The sequence below is a fragment of the Meles meles genome, chromosome 10 (assembly GCF_922984935.1).
Source record: "Meles meles chromosome 10, mMelMel3.1 paternal haplotype, whole genome shotgun sequence".
Classification (NCBI taxonomy): domain Eukaryota; kingdom Metazoa; phylum Chordata; class Mammalia; order Carnivora; family Mustelidae; genus Meles; species Meles meles.
Genome location: NC_060075.1, coordinates 57,123,420 through 57,143,217, shown reverse-complemented (window position 1 = coordinate 57,143,217; position 19,798 = coordinate 57,123,420). Strand labels below are relative to the sequence as shown.

Genomic DNA, 19,798 nt, shown 5'->3' with positions numbered 1-19,798 from the left:
GGGTAAGTAGTATTCATTTATTATTATAGTGATGCTCAAGTGTTAGCATATATCAGAATCATTAGGAATGCTAAGACACAGATTGCTGGGCTCCAGACTCAGTTTTAGATTCAGCAGTAGTGGAGTCTTATTGGGGTGAGGTCTACGAATTTGTGTTGCTAACATGTATCTGAGTAATCCTGAGACTGCCGATCTGGCCGCCATACTTTAAGAACACGGATGCATCCATTCAAAAAAACAGTATATCAAAATTTTGAGTTTTCCAGCCTCCTGTGTTATGAGCTGGAAATACAATACTGAAAAGATGCATACCCTGCCTACAAGGAGGTTACTATCTGGTGGGTTCAGCAGACATTAATCAAATGATCATATAAATTAAATATATATATATAATCACAAAATTGCCAGGGGTTTTGAGTCACTAGTTTATGTTGCAGTGATTTTAAAGACTCTCACTGATTGAGCTTGAGGAAGAAATAAAATGAGAAAGACTGTGGTCTGTCATCTTCATAGTCTTGACAGCATGAGAAGCACCATCTGAACAAGAGATAGAAGTAGAAATATTATATCTCAGAATTCAGGGAGGAAATATTCCAGGCCTTATGTTAAAGATTTAGTTCTCTTTCTGTTTTTATTCACATTCATTTTAGGATTACTGTTTCACTGGGAAAAATGGTAAGGATTCTCAATTTTACTGGCATTCAGAGAAAAGTCGGCTTCCCTCAACCAACAGAATAGTCAATTTTGCAATTAAACAATGATATGATAGAAAAGATGGCAATTTGAAAACATTTAAAGTCGTCCTTTGTTTCAGAATAATAGACTGATCCACAAATCAGACTTATGTATTGTGTCAGTTTATTTAGAAAAATTAATCAAAATGGATTCCTTCAAGGGTAATGGTTCAACATTACATTTGACCTTTGTTCTGCCATTAATTATCTGTATACTTTTGTCAAATCATTTAACCTTACTGATCTTTGGCTTTCCCATGTGTAAGATGAGGCTCTTAGGAAGGATATTTGCTAGGATCTTTTCCAGCTCTGACATCGTATGAAATTAGATGGCTAAGGAGTTCATTTGGAACATAGCACTTTCTTTGGTTAAGAGTAGAAGAAATTCTTAGGATATTTAGTAAACCTATTGCTTTTTATTTTGTAAGCTATAGTGTAAATTGGTTGTGCTTACTAGTCCTGATTATCAGCCAGAGAAAACATTAGTCTTCATTATATTAGATTATAGTGGTAACATGGGTTAAGTTCTTTTGGCATGACGTGGCACTGTTGTTTTTTTTTTAAATTGAGGTGGTTAGTAGTCCTTCCTGCCAGTACTATTTAATTTTTTCCCCTATTGAATCATTCATATTTAGTTTAGTGATTCTGTTGGGAGCAAAAAGCAAAATCAGCAGCTTTCTTATCACCATAAGAAATGAATCTGGAGGGGTCATTTGGTGCCCTCTTTAGGAGCAAGTCCTTTGATTAGGTATCCAGGCTTCAAAATGTGTGTGCCCTGAAAAAAAGAATGTGCTTCTCTGTGCTTAAAAAATTGCAGAGAATGACCCATCATCTGTTAGAAATGCACTTGCAGTTGTTTTTCCAGAAGTGTTCATGACTCTCAGCCCCACCAAGCCACCCACAGACATTTTCTTGCTCTCACATTTGTTTTGAGAATAATAACATTTTATAATGCTTTTGTTGGATTACATATTATGTGGAATTTGCATTGGCTCTTTGTGACTAATATTGAATAACTTTGTTTCGCTTAATTCATAAGTAAAAACCGTAAGCAACATACTGTGCTGAAATGTTTAACTCTTTTATTCAAGTGCCAACACAAAGTAATTACAAAACAGTTCTGGGACCTGAAACCAAGCTACTGTTGCCCCTTCTGGGACTTCCTCAGCAGTTCCAATGAGAGCAGCTTTAATGTAAAATCTTAAGATGCTAGGAAACTCAAGGCTATGGTCCCATGCTTTTCCTGCACATACAGGTAATTTCAATAAAGAAATATAATACTCTTTGGAGAAATACTTTTGGAATGTGGAGGTTTTCTGACATCAGTCAGAAACACTAAATACTGCAATTTAATTCATTTCATTAAACATTTGTTTTATAGAGTAATCTAACTAGATGGCAGCACATAACAGCTTACTGTTTTGTTTAGTTGGCAAAACATTTGTGTGTGTGTGTGTGTGTGTGTGTGTGTGTGTCTTAGAATCTAACCACAAAGCAGTAAGGGAGTCTTGTGAATTATTTCTAAAGGATATGGCAGTCTTGAGAAGCAGTACAAATGATCTAGATATGATGAGTAAACCATGGTATATTATGTCATTAGTCTGAGAGATATTTGTAAATCATAGAGTTGACCTAGGCAGATAAATACATTAAAATTACTTGTGCAGCCTATAATCAGAATTAAGATGATTTAGAATTTTTTGTTTGATTTTTATTTCTACAAAAAAGGAAGAATTAATGTGGAAAACAACCAACAAAAGGAAAGAAAACAGGCTGCCCTTGAGTCCATTTGGAAAGTGATACAGGATTTTTTTAAAAATAGCAGCATTAAATCCTATTAACAAAAATGAATAGTTACATGTTTTTCAACTGTCTGAAAATTGCAGTTCTAAAGTATATTTATTGTGATAAAATTTGTTTCATATGTAATTACTATTTAAAAAATCAGTGCTTTAACCCAAACCATTAAAATGTTCATTTATAGTTATTTACAAGATAATTATAATGTAGGAGATTTAGTTACATGAAATCATCAAAACTGAGCAGTTGACACTAAAGGGTAACATTTTTTACTTTTTTGATGAGCATAATGTTTTGAAATGAGTGAAAAGAAAACATTAAATTATATATAGTACATATACTTTTTACCACTCAGACCTTTATTATTAGATGGGATTTGCTATTTTTCTCAAGTGCTTTTCCAACTGCTCTATGCACCCTGAAATATTTTTACATAAATTGTAATGACTGAATCAAAGAATTTTACAATCAAGTGGAGGCACTAGTTTTGAAGAACAGAGAGAACTTCTTTACTTGCCAGCCTTTGCTGTGATAACCATTTACTGTAACTACTCTTTAGTTTGAAATGTGGGTTGGTAGAGTGTCAGTTTCTTGAATTCATTTAAGAGCAGAATGAATGGGCAGTTCCATCTAACCTGTAGTTGTGTACCTAACATGCCCATTAAACCCACAGGGTGGTTCTAACTATCTCTATGCCCAGGCTGTCCCCAGGTAAAGTTAATCGGAAACTCTGGAAATAGGACCCAGGTAGCAATATCTTTTAAACTTCCACACCTGATTCCAAGGTGCAGATAATATTAAAAATCACTACAATAGAAATTGAGCTTCTTAACAAAGCTTAATGAAGTAGAGACATTAAGGTTAATGGAGTCAGATATTTGGAGATGGGAGAGTAACAGAAGCTGGCATTTATAAGTCTAAGAAACAAAGGTAGTATTAACTCAGAAGTTTCATACACAAACTTAAAAATTGGCGAAAGTGTTCATTACTTTGAAGTTATCATAGGGTAGGGATGTGAATTCTAAGAAATACTTTTATTTTTCAGTTATGATTAAGCATATAAGAATTGGCTTCAAAAATAGCTAGTATTCCTTTGAAAACCTTCATAGTGAAATCTCCTCTCTTGCCTCAACCATAGTAATTTATTGCTCTGATTATTATGTTTGCTTGCCTGAGACAAATCTATAAATTAAAGGATATTTTGTTGGGTTTTTGTGTATAAGACTATTTCACATAGAATCTTACCATTTTAGGACTAAAGGGGGATGTCAAAGTAATTTGGTCCAACCCCCTAATGTTTATAAATAGAGAAACAAAGGTCCAGAAAAGTGTCTTACAGCTAGCTATGGACATGTTAAAGATAGGTGAGAGTTAGAACCTAGAACTCAAGAGCTCTTTGGCTTGCAGTTTGTTTTCTTTCCATGTGACTGACAGAAGAACCACAGGCTGTTGGACTACCTGTCTGCTTAATTTCCTCTTTCCTTTTTTCACTCCCCTTTCTTTGTAAGAAAAACTCTGACCAGAAAAGGTTATTGGACCACAAGGGATGTTAGAAGGAAAGAACGCAGTTGCGGGGGAGAGGATTGAAACTATCCTTTATGTAAAATTTGAAGAAACAATTGGTTGTAGTATTTGAAAACTCCAGTAGGTACACTTGGACATGAGCAGTGAGACCAGATTTTTAAATTCATTTAAGAGAGAGAAATGTATTAAGAAAAATGAACAGGCCGTGAACTGATCCATTAAATATTAAGTATGGAATTTGTAGCAGAAGGTAACTTTGACTCTCCTATGTCATTCATGATTCTTTAACTTTCGAAGTCTGCAACCCTATGAATTTTTGTAGAAAAAAAAATAAAAAAGCTTCCCTATATTTAGGGACACTGGATGAAATATCTTCAGAAAATGAAATATTTCAGGGGAAAATGTTGCCTAATATGTCACCACTTTGAAAATGATTAAAGAAAATGGGGTCTCCCCCAGCAGAGGCAGGTACTTTGACTTGTCAAATTTAAGTTGGACATTTTCTCTTAGTTTGGAACTGCCACAAAATGAGCCCTTTCATGTCCTCAATAATACCAAACCAATGCAATCCATCTGTTCTGCTAAATTATTTCTAGTTCCCTAACCAAAGGCACTGCTTTTTCATGCATTTTATCATGATTTTATGCCCTTTATTATATTTTACAAAAGGTTCTGATTCCTCCAGGGCCAATGAGAACTGATTAGGACACTGGCCTCAATCCAGGCTTTGAACACAGGAGGGGAAGGAATAGAACTGTTTCCTTTTTCCCCTGCTCCTTGGCAGAAAAAAAAATATGAATGTATGCCGTGTGTGTGCTCTGTGTGTGGGTGGGGTGGGAAGGCTGCATTTTATCCTGTCACAGTATGACTTTGTAGCTCATGTTCAGAACATTCCTTTTATAATCAGGTTGCATTAACGGGCTTTATTTCAGAAAGACTGTTTCTTTAGGAAAGAACCATGGTGTGTTGTGAGACGCAATGATATGGTCATTTTACATAACTTTAGTCAAACTTCCAACCTGAATGTAGACTGTTTGGGGCTCTGAACTAAATAAGATCATATACCCAGGTGCTTAGCACTAAGAGTAGTACTCTACACATTAGTTTCTTTACTACTCTCAGGGAAGAACTGCTTGAATGCAAGTCACAGAGAATGAAAATATTATAGTGAATACATCCTACATCACAGGGCTTCTTTATTGGGAAAATGAAAGAACTATAAGTTTTCTTTCCTAAGCCTATATTGATAAGGTGTTTAAGACCTATATTTGGATTTCAAGTAAGAAAGACCCGGAAGAATGCCATCCCTTATATGCATTGAGTGTGCAAATATACTCAGAATTCTCAAAACTCCTTTTGGTCAGTATCTTAGATGACTTTAGATAGACATCGTGCATGCTAAGTATCTCTGAGAACGGAAATCAGTATCTCCCTAAATTACAATTATCAGAGCACTTTATCCTATTTTGTGACTCATTATGCTGTTGACTTTTGACTCAAGAGAGCATCATGAGAGGGAAATGAAGAATAAAGGCTACACAGGAAATAGAAAATATAGGAAGGGCTTAAATGAAAATATCTGTATTTAAGCATAAACATATAATAAATTGCTGATGATAATACCAGAAAGAGAACAGTTGGGAACCTCAATTTGAGAGGAAAAATTGAATGTCACAAATTTAAGACATCTGATAAGTGACACAAAATGGAACTACTCCAGGAGATCCTGTGTGTTAGGAAGGAAGACTATTGCCATTTCAGAATTTTCAGCTTAGTCATCCACCAGGTTCCCACAGCAGTGCCCCTGTGAGATATAAATCTCAAAACATGCATTCTCCAGATCATTTCTCCAGGTAGAAACATTTTTCATACTGAGTTGGTTTTTACTGCTCCCTTTTTGTAGAAACGTATATCCTCTTTGTAGGGCTTGTTGTCTAGCATCCGTTGAAGAGAGGTGATTATTAAGAATAAGTACTACATTATACTTGGTGTAATTATTTTTTAAGAAAATTTTTTCTATAATAATGAAAAGAACCAGTATAAAATACTTCCTCGGAGTCATAAGGGAGCAGAGAAGGGGGACACAAAGAAATCAAAGTGCAAATTTGGGAACTGTGTTACATTTTAATAGTGAAAGGTAGGGCAAGAGTATAAACTAGAGCATTTTCTGAGTAAGTCAGTGCCGAATAGGCTGCACCAGATGTCCTATGCTTACTGTCAGTTAACTGATATTACACAAGAGGATGCCTGAGATTCAGCAGGTGTCTTTTTATGATTTAATAGCATTTGGGCTACCATCAATGATTAAATCTTGTTAGCAGATTATTTTTGAAATGTGTGATTGAGCATTCAGCATAAATGCTAGTGGGATTGTGGGAGAATGAGAAAGGAGCGGGGCTAGCATGTAGTATATGGTATGTAAATATATGTGACTAGTCTCTGAAAACATAAAGATACGTTTATTATTAATGGTATTAATTGTTATGCCAGAGGCAAAAATTCAATTTAAAGTTGAAAAAATATCTTTAGAAAAAGAGAAAGGGAAAAAAAGTTGACAAAACTTTATGGTAGTAGTCAAAACATGAGTTTGATTGTTAGCTATAGAACTGACATTGTTTTAGATATAGATGTTTCACTGTATCAGCATGTGAAATGTTAGTGGCTGTCAGTTTCATAGATTCACAGAAAGGAGAGTTGGAAGCCCTATTATTTCATGTTGTTCATTATTCTGCCAGACTAAGACTGGTTACCACAGTCTGGTTTCCAGTGCTGTGCTCATTCCAAGTTTAGATGACTCAGACCATGGAGTTACCACTGTTTATCTTGGGGGATTTTCCACCAGCTGAAATCTCACAGTTAAAATGTTAACCTTTAATATTTCTTTGAACTTTCTCTTGCCTATTTTATCTCATTATTTGCCATTTCTCTTTCTTTGTTCTGGCCTTCCATAAACGCTTCTAAATTTGGTGTTTACCAGCAAGCCACCGATGTCAATAAGATGTTTGTTTATTGATTAGAGCAGTGGTTGACCAAGTGGCCATCATTAAATTTGCCTTCATCTTCTGCATTAGTTTTGGTTTAATTTCATCATTCAACACCTAACTGGAAATGATTTCTCTAAAGGATTTAAAATTTTTTTTCTAGGAATGTAAACTGGGTGTCAAAAACTGGGAACGTCAATGCTATGACAAAGAAAATTCCATAAACATTTGTTTATTTGGCACATAATAGCACAGTGTCAAGAAGTTTCTGTTTTACATCATTCCCGCTGCCTTGTTCTTACCCCTTCAGTCTCCTACCAATCCTCTCTCACTGTGACATGATGATTTATTTTCTGCGACCAGCACAGCTCTGCCCTCTACTCAGTAAACCCCTAGGAAGTGTTAGCATATTGAGATTTTTCCAGCCTATTCTCTTTAACATCAACAGCAGCCATATCTCCTTAAATTAGGGAGGTTGAGTATGGAATTGTCCTGGTCCTGAGAGAGGTGTTGCTGTCTCCTGATATTTCCTTGTCAACTGGTGATTCCAGTGTCAGGAACATGAGAGGACAGCATTCCCTGAGCGGATTCTCTTTGAATTTCATTGTAGTTCTCTACTAATAAGATACTAGGAATTACATTACAAGTACCTTGTTGTAATACATATTTTAAGTGAAATGTTAATACTGCCTGGCTAATTTAGAAAGCACAGCAGTTTTCAAAAGTACGGCTGATTAACTTCATACGCCAGCATGATGATTTTTAAAAATTTTTTTTTTTTATTTTTTAAAGCTTTTATTTATTTATTTGTCAGAACAAGAAAGAAAGAGAGAACAAGCGAGCGCAAGCAAGGGGAGGGAGTGGCAGGCAGCAGGAGGAGCAGGCTTCCTGCTGATCAAGGAGTTCAATGTGGGACTCGATCCCAGAACCCTGGGATCATGACCTGAGCCAAAGGCAGATGCTTAAACGATTGAGCCACAGAGGCATTCCCAACATGGTATTTATTGGGCTTGTTAGATATGCCAACTGAGAAATGTGGCCAGGAAGAGTACTTTGCATATTGACTAACTGAGGTTTCACTTAATGTACACTTTTGTCTATATTGAAGGACTAGGCTTTGTTAGTTGAAGTGCAAGTTTCTGCCTACCATGTGCATAAAAATATTGACTGAATCTAGAGTGTGTTGGACTATCTCTGGCTAAACAGCAGTTTTTGTTGTTAAATTTCTATTCTGTCACAGACTAGTGGTTTTATAAAATATATTAAATAACTATAAAAATAAAAATTGAAGATACCCAAATTTATGTTAGATCCAATAGACTTAAAAATAGTCTGTCCAATTACTATAAAAGTTTCTAAACATTTGCTCTGAATTTCTATATAGACCTCTTCACAGACAGTTCATGAACAGTTCTTGAAATGTTACTGACCCCATAAGACACACTTTGAAACATTGATCTAAATTAATAACTCTGTGAGGTGCACACACATGAAGTGATTAGCATTTTGGTGATAATCAAATACATTAAAATCTGTTGGTACTTATGTTCTTTAAGAAATAATAAATAATTTATTCCAACAACTTCTACAGGTGAGTGTAAATTTACTTCTCAGCCAAACAGTAGCCCTTGTTTTTTGTTGTTGTTGTTTTTCATTTTTTAATCTGCTGTTTGTTTTTAAGCTGATACTTTACAAAGGAATTAACTATTGATTTTTTTGTTATAGATTTATTCTTTATGCCAAAGAAGACTGTGCTTTATGTCAATCACTCAGTTAGGCATAAGCAGTCCATAGGATCTGAACCTTACATATACTCCATTTTTCAAATGTTAATATGGTACTTTACTAAGCAAATCAGTGTCACATTCCTGCATGATGAAATTTGGTTCATTGTTAATCATCTTAAATGTGACTTAGGTCTTACTTTCTTCTAAATGTTGTCAGTGGAGTACTGTAGGCTTCTGCCGTTTTCTTTCAGCGAATTCAAGGTCGAAAAGCCAGCCTGGAGGAAATACAGCTTGTTCATTCTGAACATCACTCACTGTTGTATGGCACCAACCCCCTCGATGGACAGAAGCTGGACCCCAGGACACTCCTAGGTCTGTATGGGTCTCCATTCTACTGAGAACAGCACATTCCAGCACTATCATTAGTCAGTGCTGTTGTCAGTTCAAAATACTTGGCAAGCAGTGTGACAAAAAAATCAGCTTTTCCAACAGCTCTGTGAAATGAGTCATTTACAATAAAAGCCAGTGTAGATTAAGAAAATCTTGCATTAGAAAAAATGATAATGCAAGTTCCATGATGTTTACTTTTAAATTAACCTTTATTTGAATAGTATTTGTTCACTATGTTTTAACCTATGGGAATGGCTGCATTGTTGATTTTGTTTGCTTACATTTTTAAACTAAATGCTTATGTTCTAAACAAAAGAAAAAAAAGTTTCCACTTTTATGCAAATTTATCTTCACCTTTTCAATTTCTTTTGTGTCTTTTAGTTTTTTTCCTATGATCTTAAACAAAGGGCATAGTATCAACTTACTTTAAGTTAAAACTCCTTATTACTATACTAGAACACTGCATTTTATTGTTAAGATTGCATTTTTTAAAAAAATTTATTATTTTTTACGTAATCTCTATACCTCATGTGGGGCTCAAACTCACAATCCCAGGATCAAGAGTTGCATGCTCTTCCAACTGAGCCAGCCAGGTATCTTGCATTTTAAATCTTGGTATAATCTATTTAATGAATGCCTTAACTATGGAATTAAATAGTAAAGTAGATAGCAGAAGTAAGAAATTAATAAATATAAATTTTAATTAATATATAATCCTCATACATTTACCATCAGATTTTAAAATAAAATTTATGTTTCAGAGCTTTACATAAACTTACATGAGTGATAAAACAACAGATTTCAGAAAAGTTTATGACAAAACCTAATTTTAGCCAGAACAGTTAATACTAATTTTATTAAATTCATTAATCTTTTATAATGAAATAACAATACATGGCATGACAATGTATGCTACAAGGATCATATTTTAAGTATTTTAACTAAAAAGGCATTTTAGGACTTTTTCTTGTCCCTTTCTTTCAAATACACCTATTGTATCAGATCCAAAGTATTGGACTCTTTCACCTAATTCAGTACTATTTATAAATGGTTTATGTTAACTGACCTTAAAGAGTTCAAAAACAAGGATATGGGGGCACCTGGGTGGCTCGGTTAAGCATTCAAATCTTGGTTTCATCTCAGGTCATGATCAAGCCCCTTGATCATTTCAGGTTTCTCACTCAGCATGGAGTCTGCTTGAGATTCTCTCCATCTCTCTCTGCCCCTTACCGACCTTGAGTGCTTATGTGCACATGCGCTCTATCTCTCTCTCAAATAAATAAATAATCTTAAAAAAAAAAACCCACAAAAGGAAGTATATGATGTGTAGGCAGGCATTTTGTAAAGCAGTTATAAGGCAAAATTAAAAGTTAACCATTATAATGCTTCCATTCTGTCTTCTTAAAACAAGTGACAGGCATCCCTAAATTGATGAATTAAAGGCATATGGGTGAGTGTATGTGAGCATATGCATGCATGTAGGGTGGGTAGTGGCAGCTTGGAGAGAAATTGACAGAAATGGAAACATAAAGATTACTCAGTTTTTAGAAAACATGTTAAAATTTGATCATGAGGAATAATTTGTATAATAGAATTAAAGTTATATATTAATGTAAAGGCAAGTCAGTCCAAAAATAAATAATCTATGTTTTTTTTTCCAATTTCTTTTGAAGGAATCAGCCTTTGAACATGCAAATCTTTTACATAAAGTACTTCTTTTGCTCTGGATACTGTTTAATAAGTGTCCTTCCTTAACATGAATTAATAATCCCGTCTAGTTTACTACAAAGATCAAGTAAATTGAACGTTAACTTTCATGGTTTTAAAAGGTAAAAATACTCGTGTAGTTAAAGAAAAGAAGCTATGTCCATTTTGATAATTTTTTAACATAGTAGAAAATCTTCCTAATTTTTTATTTTAACTATGGTCTCAAATGATAAATCAACCTAGGCATAGGTGTAGGTACTTCGGGTTTATTTGGGATAAACTTACACTTAGGTGTTTGAGAGAAAAGACATATCTATAGAAGAAATGAAGAAATAAACTTCAAGTCCTAACTGTTTTACTTATGAAACATGGCAATACAAATTTTTAATGAAATTTGATACTTTTGAACAAAACTGCTCTTCTCAAAATAGTCAACAAATATATCATTTTAAAATGTGATGATTTAAAAGTGAATTCCAGTATATAATTAGAACCAGGACAAAGGTCTTTTTCATGTATGTTTGCCATGAAACACCAAGTATCAATTGTTGAGTTTTTTTTCTTTTTTTTTAAAGGTTTATTTATTTATTTATTTGACAGACAGAGATCACAAGTAGGCAGAGAGGCAGGCAGAGAGAGACAGAGAAGCAGCCTCCCTGCCAAGCAGAGAGCCCGATGTGGGACTCAATCCCAGGACCTGGGGTCATGACCTGAGCCGAAGGCAGAGGCTTTAACCCACCCAGGTGTCCCAATTGTTGAGTTTTTTTTTTTTTTTAAGATTTTATTTATTTATTTGTCAGAGAGAGAAAGATCACAAGTAGGCAGAGAGGTAGGCAGAGGGAGAAGCAGGCTCCCTGCCGAGCAAGGAGCCCGATATGGGACTCGATCCCAGGACGCTAGGATCATGACCTGAGCCGAAGGCAGCCGCTTAACCAACTGAGCCACCCAGGCGTCCCAATTGTTGAGTTTTTAACAGGATTTTTTTGGCTCTGTCCATTGATGAAGTTTTATTGGACTATACCCATCCCCATTTTTTAAAGTTTCTATTTTAATTCTAGTTAGTTAACATACAGTGTTAATATTAGTTTCAGGTATACGATATGGTGATTGATTCAGCAGTCTGTACAACACCAGGTGCTTAGCACAGCAAGTGCAGTTCTTAATCTCCATCACCTATTGAATCCACTCCCTCCCTTTTTCTGGTAACCATCAGTTTGTTTTCTGTAATTAAGAGTCTGTTTCATGTTTGGTCTCTCTCTGTGTGTTTCTATTTCTCTTTGCTTGTTCTTCTTTTTTTTTTCGAGAGCAAGAGTGAGGGGGAGAGAGAGAGAAAGTATGTACATGAGAGCCAGTGAGCAGGGGAGGGGCCGACGGAGAGGGAGAGAGAGAATCTTAGGCAGGCTCCATGCCCAGAGTGGAACTTGACTCAGAGTTCAATCCCAGGACCCTGAGATCATGACCTGAGCCAAAATCAAGAGTCCAACGATTAAATGACTGAACCATACAGGTGTTTTCTCAAATTCCACATGTGAGTGAAATCATATGGTATTTGTTTTCCTATCACTGACTTATTTCACTTAGCATTATACTCTCTAGCTCCATCCATGTAGTTGTAAATAGCAAGCTTTCATTCTTTTTTATGGCTGGGTAATATTTCATTCTTTATATATACCACATCTTTATCCATTCATTAGTTGATGGACACTTGGGCTGCTTCCATATCTTGGTAGTTTTTGCAGTTTTAATTTAAATAAATTGGCTATATATGTCATTAGTTTTTAGCATTTAATGTGGATAATATTTGTACCGTTGGTGATTTAAGTTAGCTTTAGATACACATGAGGAGTTCCATAGGTACCTCTCAGGGATTGGTGCAGCAATTTCAATATTGTATGCAGGCTCCATGAGTAAAGATGAATAGGGATGTTGCACAGTTACATCCTGATTTTAAGCACTAAATTCAACTTTTGGGGGGAATATTTCATTTATTTGAGAGAGAGGGAGAGCTCACACGCATGTGCACATGGGAGCTGGGCAGAGGGGCAGAGGAAGGGGAAGACGCAGGCTTCCCATTGAGTAGGAAGCCTGAGCAAGGCTCCATCCCAGGACCATAGGATCATGACCCAAGCTAAAGGCAGATGCTTAAATAACTGAGGCACGGAGGTGCCCCTAAATTCAACTTTGATAATACCTCTGAACTACTTCAGTTTCTCATGTGAATCCAGAAACTTAGCTGTTTTCCTTAATTCAAAATCTAAGTGAATAATCTCATTTTTAAAAAATCTCAGGGCGCCTGGGTGGCTCAGTGGGTTAAAGCCTCTGCCTGGGATCGAGCCCCACATCGGGCTCTCTGCTCAGCAGGGAACCTGCTTTCTCCTCTCTCTCTGCCTGCCTCTCTGCCTGCTTGTGATCTCTGTCTGTCAAATGAATAAATAAAATATTAAAAAAAAATCTCAGTCTTTTAAAAGTTCAACTTTTCATCCTTTTTTTGTTCCTTATGAAATTTGTCATTGTTATTTAATTTTATTTTTTTATCTTGTCTTTTTTATGAAATTTGAATTTCTGTGGCTTTGTACTTATATCTAAAAGACCAGTTTAAAGTTGGTATGTACAAATATGTAGAAATTTATAATCACTGAGATATTTTCCCTCTCTTTAACCCTTTCTTTCACTCCCATATATCCTTCTTTCTCCCCCAGTCCTTCCCAACACAGAGGGAGAGGGGTTGGTATCTGTCATTGTGCTTGTACATTTAATTGAAATTCACTCAGTTGTGTGATTTTCTGAGTTAAAATGATTTTACTGTTTTTGATAGTTATGTTCTGGAGTTAGGGAGGAAGGATTTAAATAAAAGTTCATTATGACCAGACCAATCAGTCTTTGTTTCTTGAAAGATATCTATAGCTTATAAAATGATTAGACTTGAAAATGGGCACCATTTATCTCTTTAAATACTCTAGGCCCTGTAAGGTGACACTTTAAAAACATTTTCTCCAATCATTTCTGGTGCAGGGTTTTCCTTTGCATTAATATTCCTGTTATTCAGGATAACTCTTTCAGTTATCATTATCTTGTAGCTAGCTAGATCTGAGTCCATGGATAAGGCAATGTAGCATTATTTAAAAATAAATCCAGTCAATTCAGTGAATTAAAAAATTTTTTACACATTACAAAATTTAAATTATTGATTATTTCGCTGTTTTATATTATTGTAAACATTACTAAGTAAAAATTCTTAAGCAGCTTATCATTTATTTTATTCTCTTAGAGTTTAATGATTTTTAAAAAGTACTTTAAATTTATTACATTGCAGTATCGCCTTTATCCCTTATCACTGGCTGTAGAATGCAGAGTTCAAATATACAATATTTGAAATATACAATATTAATTTGAAATTTGAAATATACAATATTATATATTTAAATTTCACAGGTGACTAATGCATCCTTGCAAAATATTCAGGAATACAGAGCTATTGTTATGAGCAACAACCACTTAAGGAAATTTTGCCCTTCTCCAGGCTATCCATTAATTTTTTTAATGTATTTTTTTATTGATGTCATTATTCTAGTTGTAAAATTTTTCCATGGTTTCCTTATTTTTTTTGTTGATTTCTCATTTTTTTCTTTTTTTCCTAGCTTTACATGTAATGAGATGTCTTACTTTTTCATTTGCACTTTAATTTTTCTTTATCATTTCCCATCCATTAGCAATTACATTTGAAAAAACACAATTTATTGTTTACAAAAAAGATGTTTAAAAAATGTTCTTCTTTGACAACAAAATCTAGTTAGACTTTTGCTGACATGCCACAAACCTATTTCAATTTTCATTATTTTTCATTTTGTTGATCATCAGTACAACAAATGATTTGGGGTAGAAATTATCATTGTGTATTCCTTTAATTACTTTGCAGGGAGGTTTAGGAGTGAATATTCTTGTTTGCTCTATTAAATGTAGATACTGTAGAAAATGAAAATGTAGGTAAACAAAATGATTAAAAATTCCATGAAATGCCAATTCTAAGAGACAGTCACAAGCAAGATCTTGGTATACATTTTAAAGAAGATGTATTTCTATTTATGCTATATAGATTTCCCAAAAAGGCTATCCTTATTATAGTGTGTCCTGACTTGTTTAAAAAATGTGGATTTTGAAGAGACTTATAGTATACTTTCTCTTATTTATATCTGAAGTAGAAATTGAGAGTCCGTGCATTTGAGTAGATGTTTTAATATTTAAAACTTTTTAAAAATGACAGTGTTTTTCAAAAACTTGTAGCTCAAAACATCACTTTAGAGGGATATCCTGAGAGACTGGCTGAGTTATTTTAAGTAAAATATATATCTATAAAAGATGTTGTGATATATTAAATTATGTGCAGGGCAGCCAAAATTTTTTTGACACTCAAATTTCATAGGTATATGTTTGTTCATGTGGGGCAATAGACTGTATGTATATTAATAATTCATTTGCTTTAAGGTTGTACCTATATAAAATTTGATTAATTTTCTTCTACATCAAATAAATATGTGACATGATATGTGTTAATAAACTAAAATTTTTTAAATTACAATTATATTCCCTATTGATTTATTTTTTACATGTCTTCTTAATGTATAGGTGATGCCTCTCAAAAGTTTTTTTCTTCATTACCTTGTGGTGGACTTGGGGTAAGTATGAGTTTCTTTACTGTTTTGAACGGCCAAAAATATCTCTTGATTTATCTATTCAGGCCATGTGTCAGTAAAAGTTATCCTAGACTTCAGGATTGGCTAAGTAATTTGTAGGGCTCAATTACTAGTAAAAATGCAGATCCCCATGCTCAAAATTTATTAAGAATTCCAAGGTGGCGACCAGTGAATTAGGCCAACTGTTGGACCCTTCTAATTCTAGAGTTCTGTGTGACTGCACAGGTCACATGCCATAAAGCTAGCTTTGCTAGACTTATGTAGCTGGGGAAACACAAGAAGGTTTAGCAGTTTTGCCGCAGAATTCAGTTCTCAATAGAGTCACACTGAATATGCAAGTACATTATATTCCTGATGAAAATAGCATTACCTTCACAAAGTGCTTTGCATTATAGCACATTTTGTTTATGAACCCCTGGGGCCGTTTTTTGTCTTGAGTAATTAACAAAGCCTTTTTTGACCCAGGATATTTATACCACATTTCAAAGACAAATTTGTTTGAATCCAATGACATGGGAAGAAAAATGTCTACATTTTTGTGGATGATTAGAACACATCCTTTAACCTGCAATCTGTTTAAAGTTAACCCTTAGCAGTAACAAAGTCATCCTGTAGAACTAAGTATTAAGTCATGTTAGGACTGCATAACTCTAGATCAGGTTTCAAGCACTGAGGAATTTAAATCAATTAGGCTTCTCGGACATTGAAGGGAAAGAACTGTGTATGTCATATTTTGGGCAATATTTTGCTATAACTAAATTTTATACAGGGAAATCCCACATATTTTAAGTTAATTCTATCATTTTAGTGATACACAAGGATTATCTTTCTAGTCCTTCAGCTATGATTCTGCCCTTTTTAGAAATAAGAATGGCAACTATAACAACCAATATCTGCTTGGATTTTACAGTTCGCTAACATACAACTGAGGTTTGTAAGAGCTTTGTAAAATAGTTCTTACTATTAATACTAATTTGCAGATGAGGAACTAAAGGCTTAGACAACTGAAGTCATTTTCCTGAAGTCACAGGAAAGGATAAACTGCTGAAAGTGTGAAGTTGATGTGCATGTCCATGTGTAGGTATTCTAAAAGAGTTCATTAGGTCCTTCCATGGTTTTCATATTCAACAGGCTGGCCACAGTCCCCAGAGCCTAGCAGTGCAACATTGTGGCTGGTATAGCATGGTCCGTTTTGTGGCAGCTCAGCAGTGAGCTTCACTTTTTGACCCTGAGCACAAGACAATCATCATCCTACATAAACCCTTCCTTATTTTTAGCAAACCCACTGTGAAGCCAGGAACTAGAAAAATTACTTGAGAAAGCAGAGGATAAACTGTTAAAATAGGTTTCATTGGTTTTTGTGCTTAATTTCTAAAATCCCAAGTACCCATTTTAAGAGAGTGGCTGATTACTTGCGAATGAAACAAAGCTAATAACTAATTAGAGGATACATGATGGTGACATGATATGACTCTTAAAAGAGTGATGGTCATCAAACTCCCACTCCTTTACACTTAATTCATGACCCAGAGCTGAAATGAGGACAACTCCTTAGGATCCATCTCCCAAGTTTGACTTGGATTGTACCTGTACTACACTGTCCTTGAACACAAAGTACTGTTACTCAACTGCTCTAAACCTGTACCAAGGTAACTTCTTATTCTTCAGCTAGAACTGCTCTAGTGAACTCTTTGAAGTGCCCAAGGAATGAAGAGTGAGTACTGCTTTTGTCCCTGTATGTCCAACACAAAGCATAGTTAGTATCATAAATTAAGTCCTTACTAATGTCCCCAAACACTGACTTTAACCTTGGTGGCAGCAATGGTAGTCTATAAATCTAGCTAGCTACAGCAAGGAGGGGCAGGAGGTGGAAGACTGGATTAGTTGGACTTCAATTCTGGAGAGTGCTGGAGAGAGGCACTTCTGTTTATCAGATTGACCTCTTGGTCTTCTGAAGGTCTTCTGGTGGTTTTATGTAGGTCCAAGTGAGTGTGAACATGTGTGATGCGTGCGTGTGCATGCACAAGCTTGTCCGTGTTGGTACTCTAGAGAACCAGTTTGATTTGGCCTTTTTTTTCTTTTTAGAAACCAAATTGTATTCTTAGGTATTCAGAAACCTTTTAGCCCCTCAGATCTTGGGTTTTGATATAAGTCCTCAGAGAAACTCTGCATCCTCTAGATTTGTACCATCTAAATTTTTACTTTGGGGACGGTCCTAGACATATTAAGTATACAAAGAGAGCCAGTATGAAGTGAGAGTGGTCCACAACATGGGGCACTTCAGAGAACTTGGAAACCACCAAAATTGCTCTTGTGCTAAGGCACTCTTCCAGTTCACCTGATTGGTTTAAATGCCACAATACTTAGTGTTCCCCAATAAGTAAACTCTAGTCCCTAGAATTTATACCATGCTACTGGATGGCCTTAATATATACCTACTGAAAGCTGATGGATTGACTGGCTTTGGGGGAGACTACCAGGGACATTGTAAAATCAGAAAATCCCTACTTACTAAATTTTCTCCTAAAATTCCATGTGATAATTTTTAAAGTTTTTAAATTACAGTATAGCTAACATATAATGTTATATTAGTTTCTGGTGTAGAATACGGCGATTCAGCAATTCTAAACATTATCCAGTGCTCATCATGATAAGTGTACTTTTTGCCTGTGATAATTTGCCAGTAGTTGGTTAAGTTGCTCAATGGGCAAATGGTATTTAAGGTGCTTTAAAGTATGTTTTCCAGAATTGCATTTTGAGCAACACTCGCAAGCGTTTCTAATTCCTTTGTGTTTGGTTCTCATTTTGTTAGTTACTATGGTATGACTCACTTCTCATTAGTGTGTGATGGCAGTACAAGAAAATGCATCAGTTGCAGAGAGCATTTTACCAAATCCCAGGACTTAGTCATCATCTAATGAAATAGATAATTAAGGGACTCTGGACATAAAAGCCAGTGCAGGACCACTTTAGTACTCATTTCTAAGGGTCTATCACTAAAAATAGTGATCATTTTTCTGGCCATCTGACCTGCTGCTGTGTGAAGAAATCTTGAAATCATTTCTCAGCTTTACTTTTCCCTCTTCACTTGATAGGCCACAAAAAAAAAACCCACAAAAGCAAGGACGAGCAGGCTTTTATGATAATGTCGTCATCAGCTCCCAGCTTCAAACGCTTCTGCGGCTTTTGAGTTGTCATTTATAACTTGGAACTGAATCGACCCATAATTCCCTTGATACACTTAGAGAAATTGATAACAGACTCTGCACTTCTTTTATGGCTCGGAGGAGGCAACTCCAATCACATCACTATTGGCAGGCAATATTATTTTTTGACATGGTTGTAAAAGTATAAAGGAGCTTATGGCATTTGTTTAGATGAGGAATGGGCTCTCAAGCTGTGCTGGGGTTTACAGGACCAGATTAGTGAGAAGCAAAGGGAATATGATGTTTGCAAACAGGATATGATTTTATATATAAGTTTGGGTTTCATGCTCTGTTCCCTGGAGAAAGTCCTGCAGACAGCAGAGAATTCCACTTTTATCCTATAAAAGACAAGCTCCTGGTGCCAAAAGGCAGAAAAATAAACGTGGTCAATGGGCAGTGTCAGACCCCTTAATTGGTGGAGGAGGAGCTGTAGAAGAGACAGAACAATTCCCTAGGAGGAATGAGGAATTGCTGAGTATGGGCAGAATCTGGGACCGCCTAACTGGTCAAAGATGTGCCAAAAAATGAGGCTCTACGAGATTTAGTCAAGGCACCTTCTCCAGCAGCAACTCAGTCAATCTGTGAACACGAAACTGGCTTTTTATTACAAACTTTTATTCTGCCCATATTCTATTTGATTATTGCTGTATCTGACACACTGTGGAGGTTAGAGATGTCATTTTTGTGATTTGGAAAGGGGGAGATGGGGAGAAGGATTAGGTGGTTATGGGGAGGTAATTTAAGACTCATTTCAGTTGCCCTGAGGTTTTCAGCAGACATTTCAGTTATGTACTAACTATACTTACTGTACAGGAGGCAGGTTTGGATGAAATGTCTGAAGCTTTCTTTCATTCTGTCAGATTTAAAATGTAAGCTCTCTCCTCTGATATATAAAGTTTACTTATATATAAATATTTTATATGCATACATTCAAAAGAGAGCCACCTGCTATTTTCTACTACATTTGTATGTGTATTATTTTACCCATTACACTATATTGAGTCTTCCCCAATAACAGTAAAAAAAAAAAAAGTTCTA

At 35.3% G+C, this 19,798-nt stretch overlaps 1 protein-coding gene across 1 annotated transcript in view; it reads left to right on the top strand.

The window, feature by feature from the left end:
* The window catches only part of HDAC9 (histone deacetylase 9), a 927,746-nt gene that overhangs the window by 651,189 nt on the left and 256,759 nt on the right, over positions 1 to 19,798 (top strand). The window contains exons 15-16 of the mRNA XM_046020993.1: positions 9,018 to 9,138; positions 15,487 to 15,536. Of these exons, the coding sequence (XP_045876949.1) occupies positions 9,018 to 9,138; positions 15,487 to 15,536 (171 nt within the window). The remainder of the gene's footprint in view (positions 1 to 9,017; positions 9,139 to 15,486; positions 15,537 to 19,798) is intronic.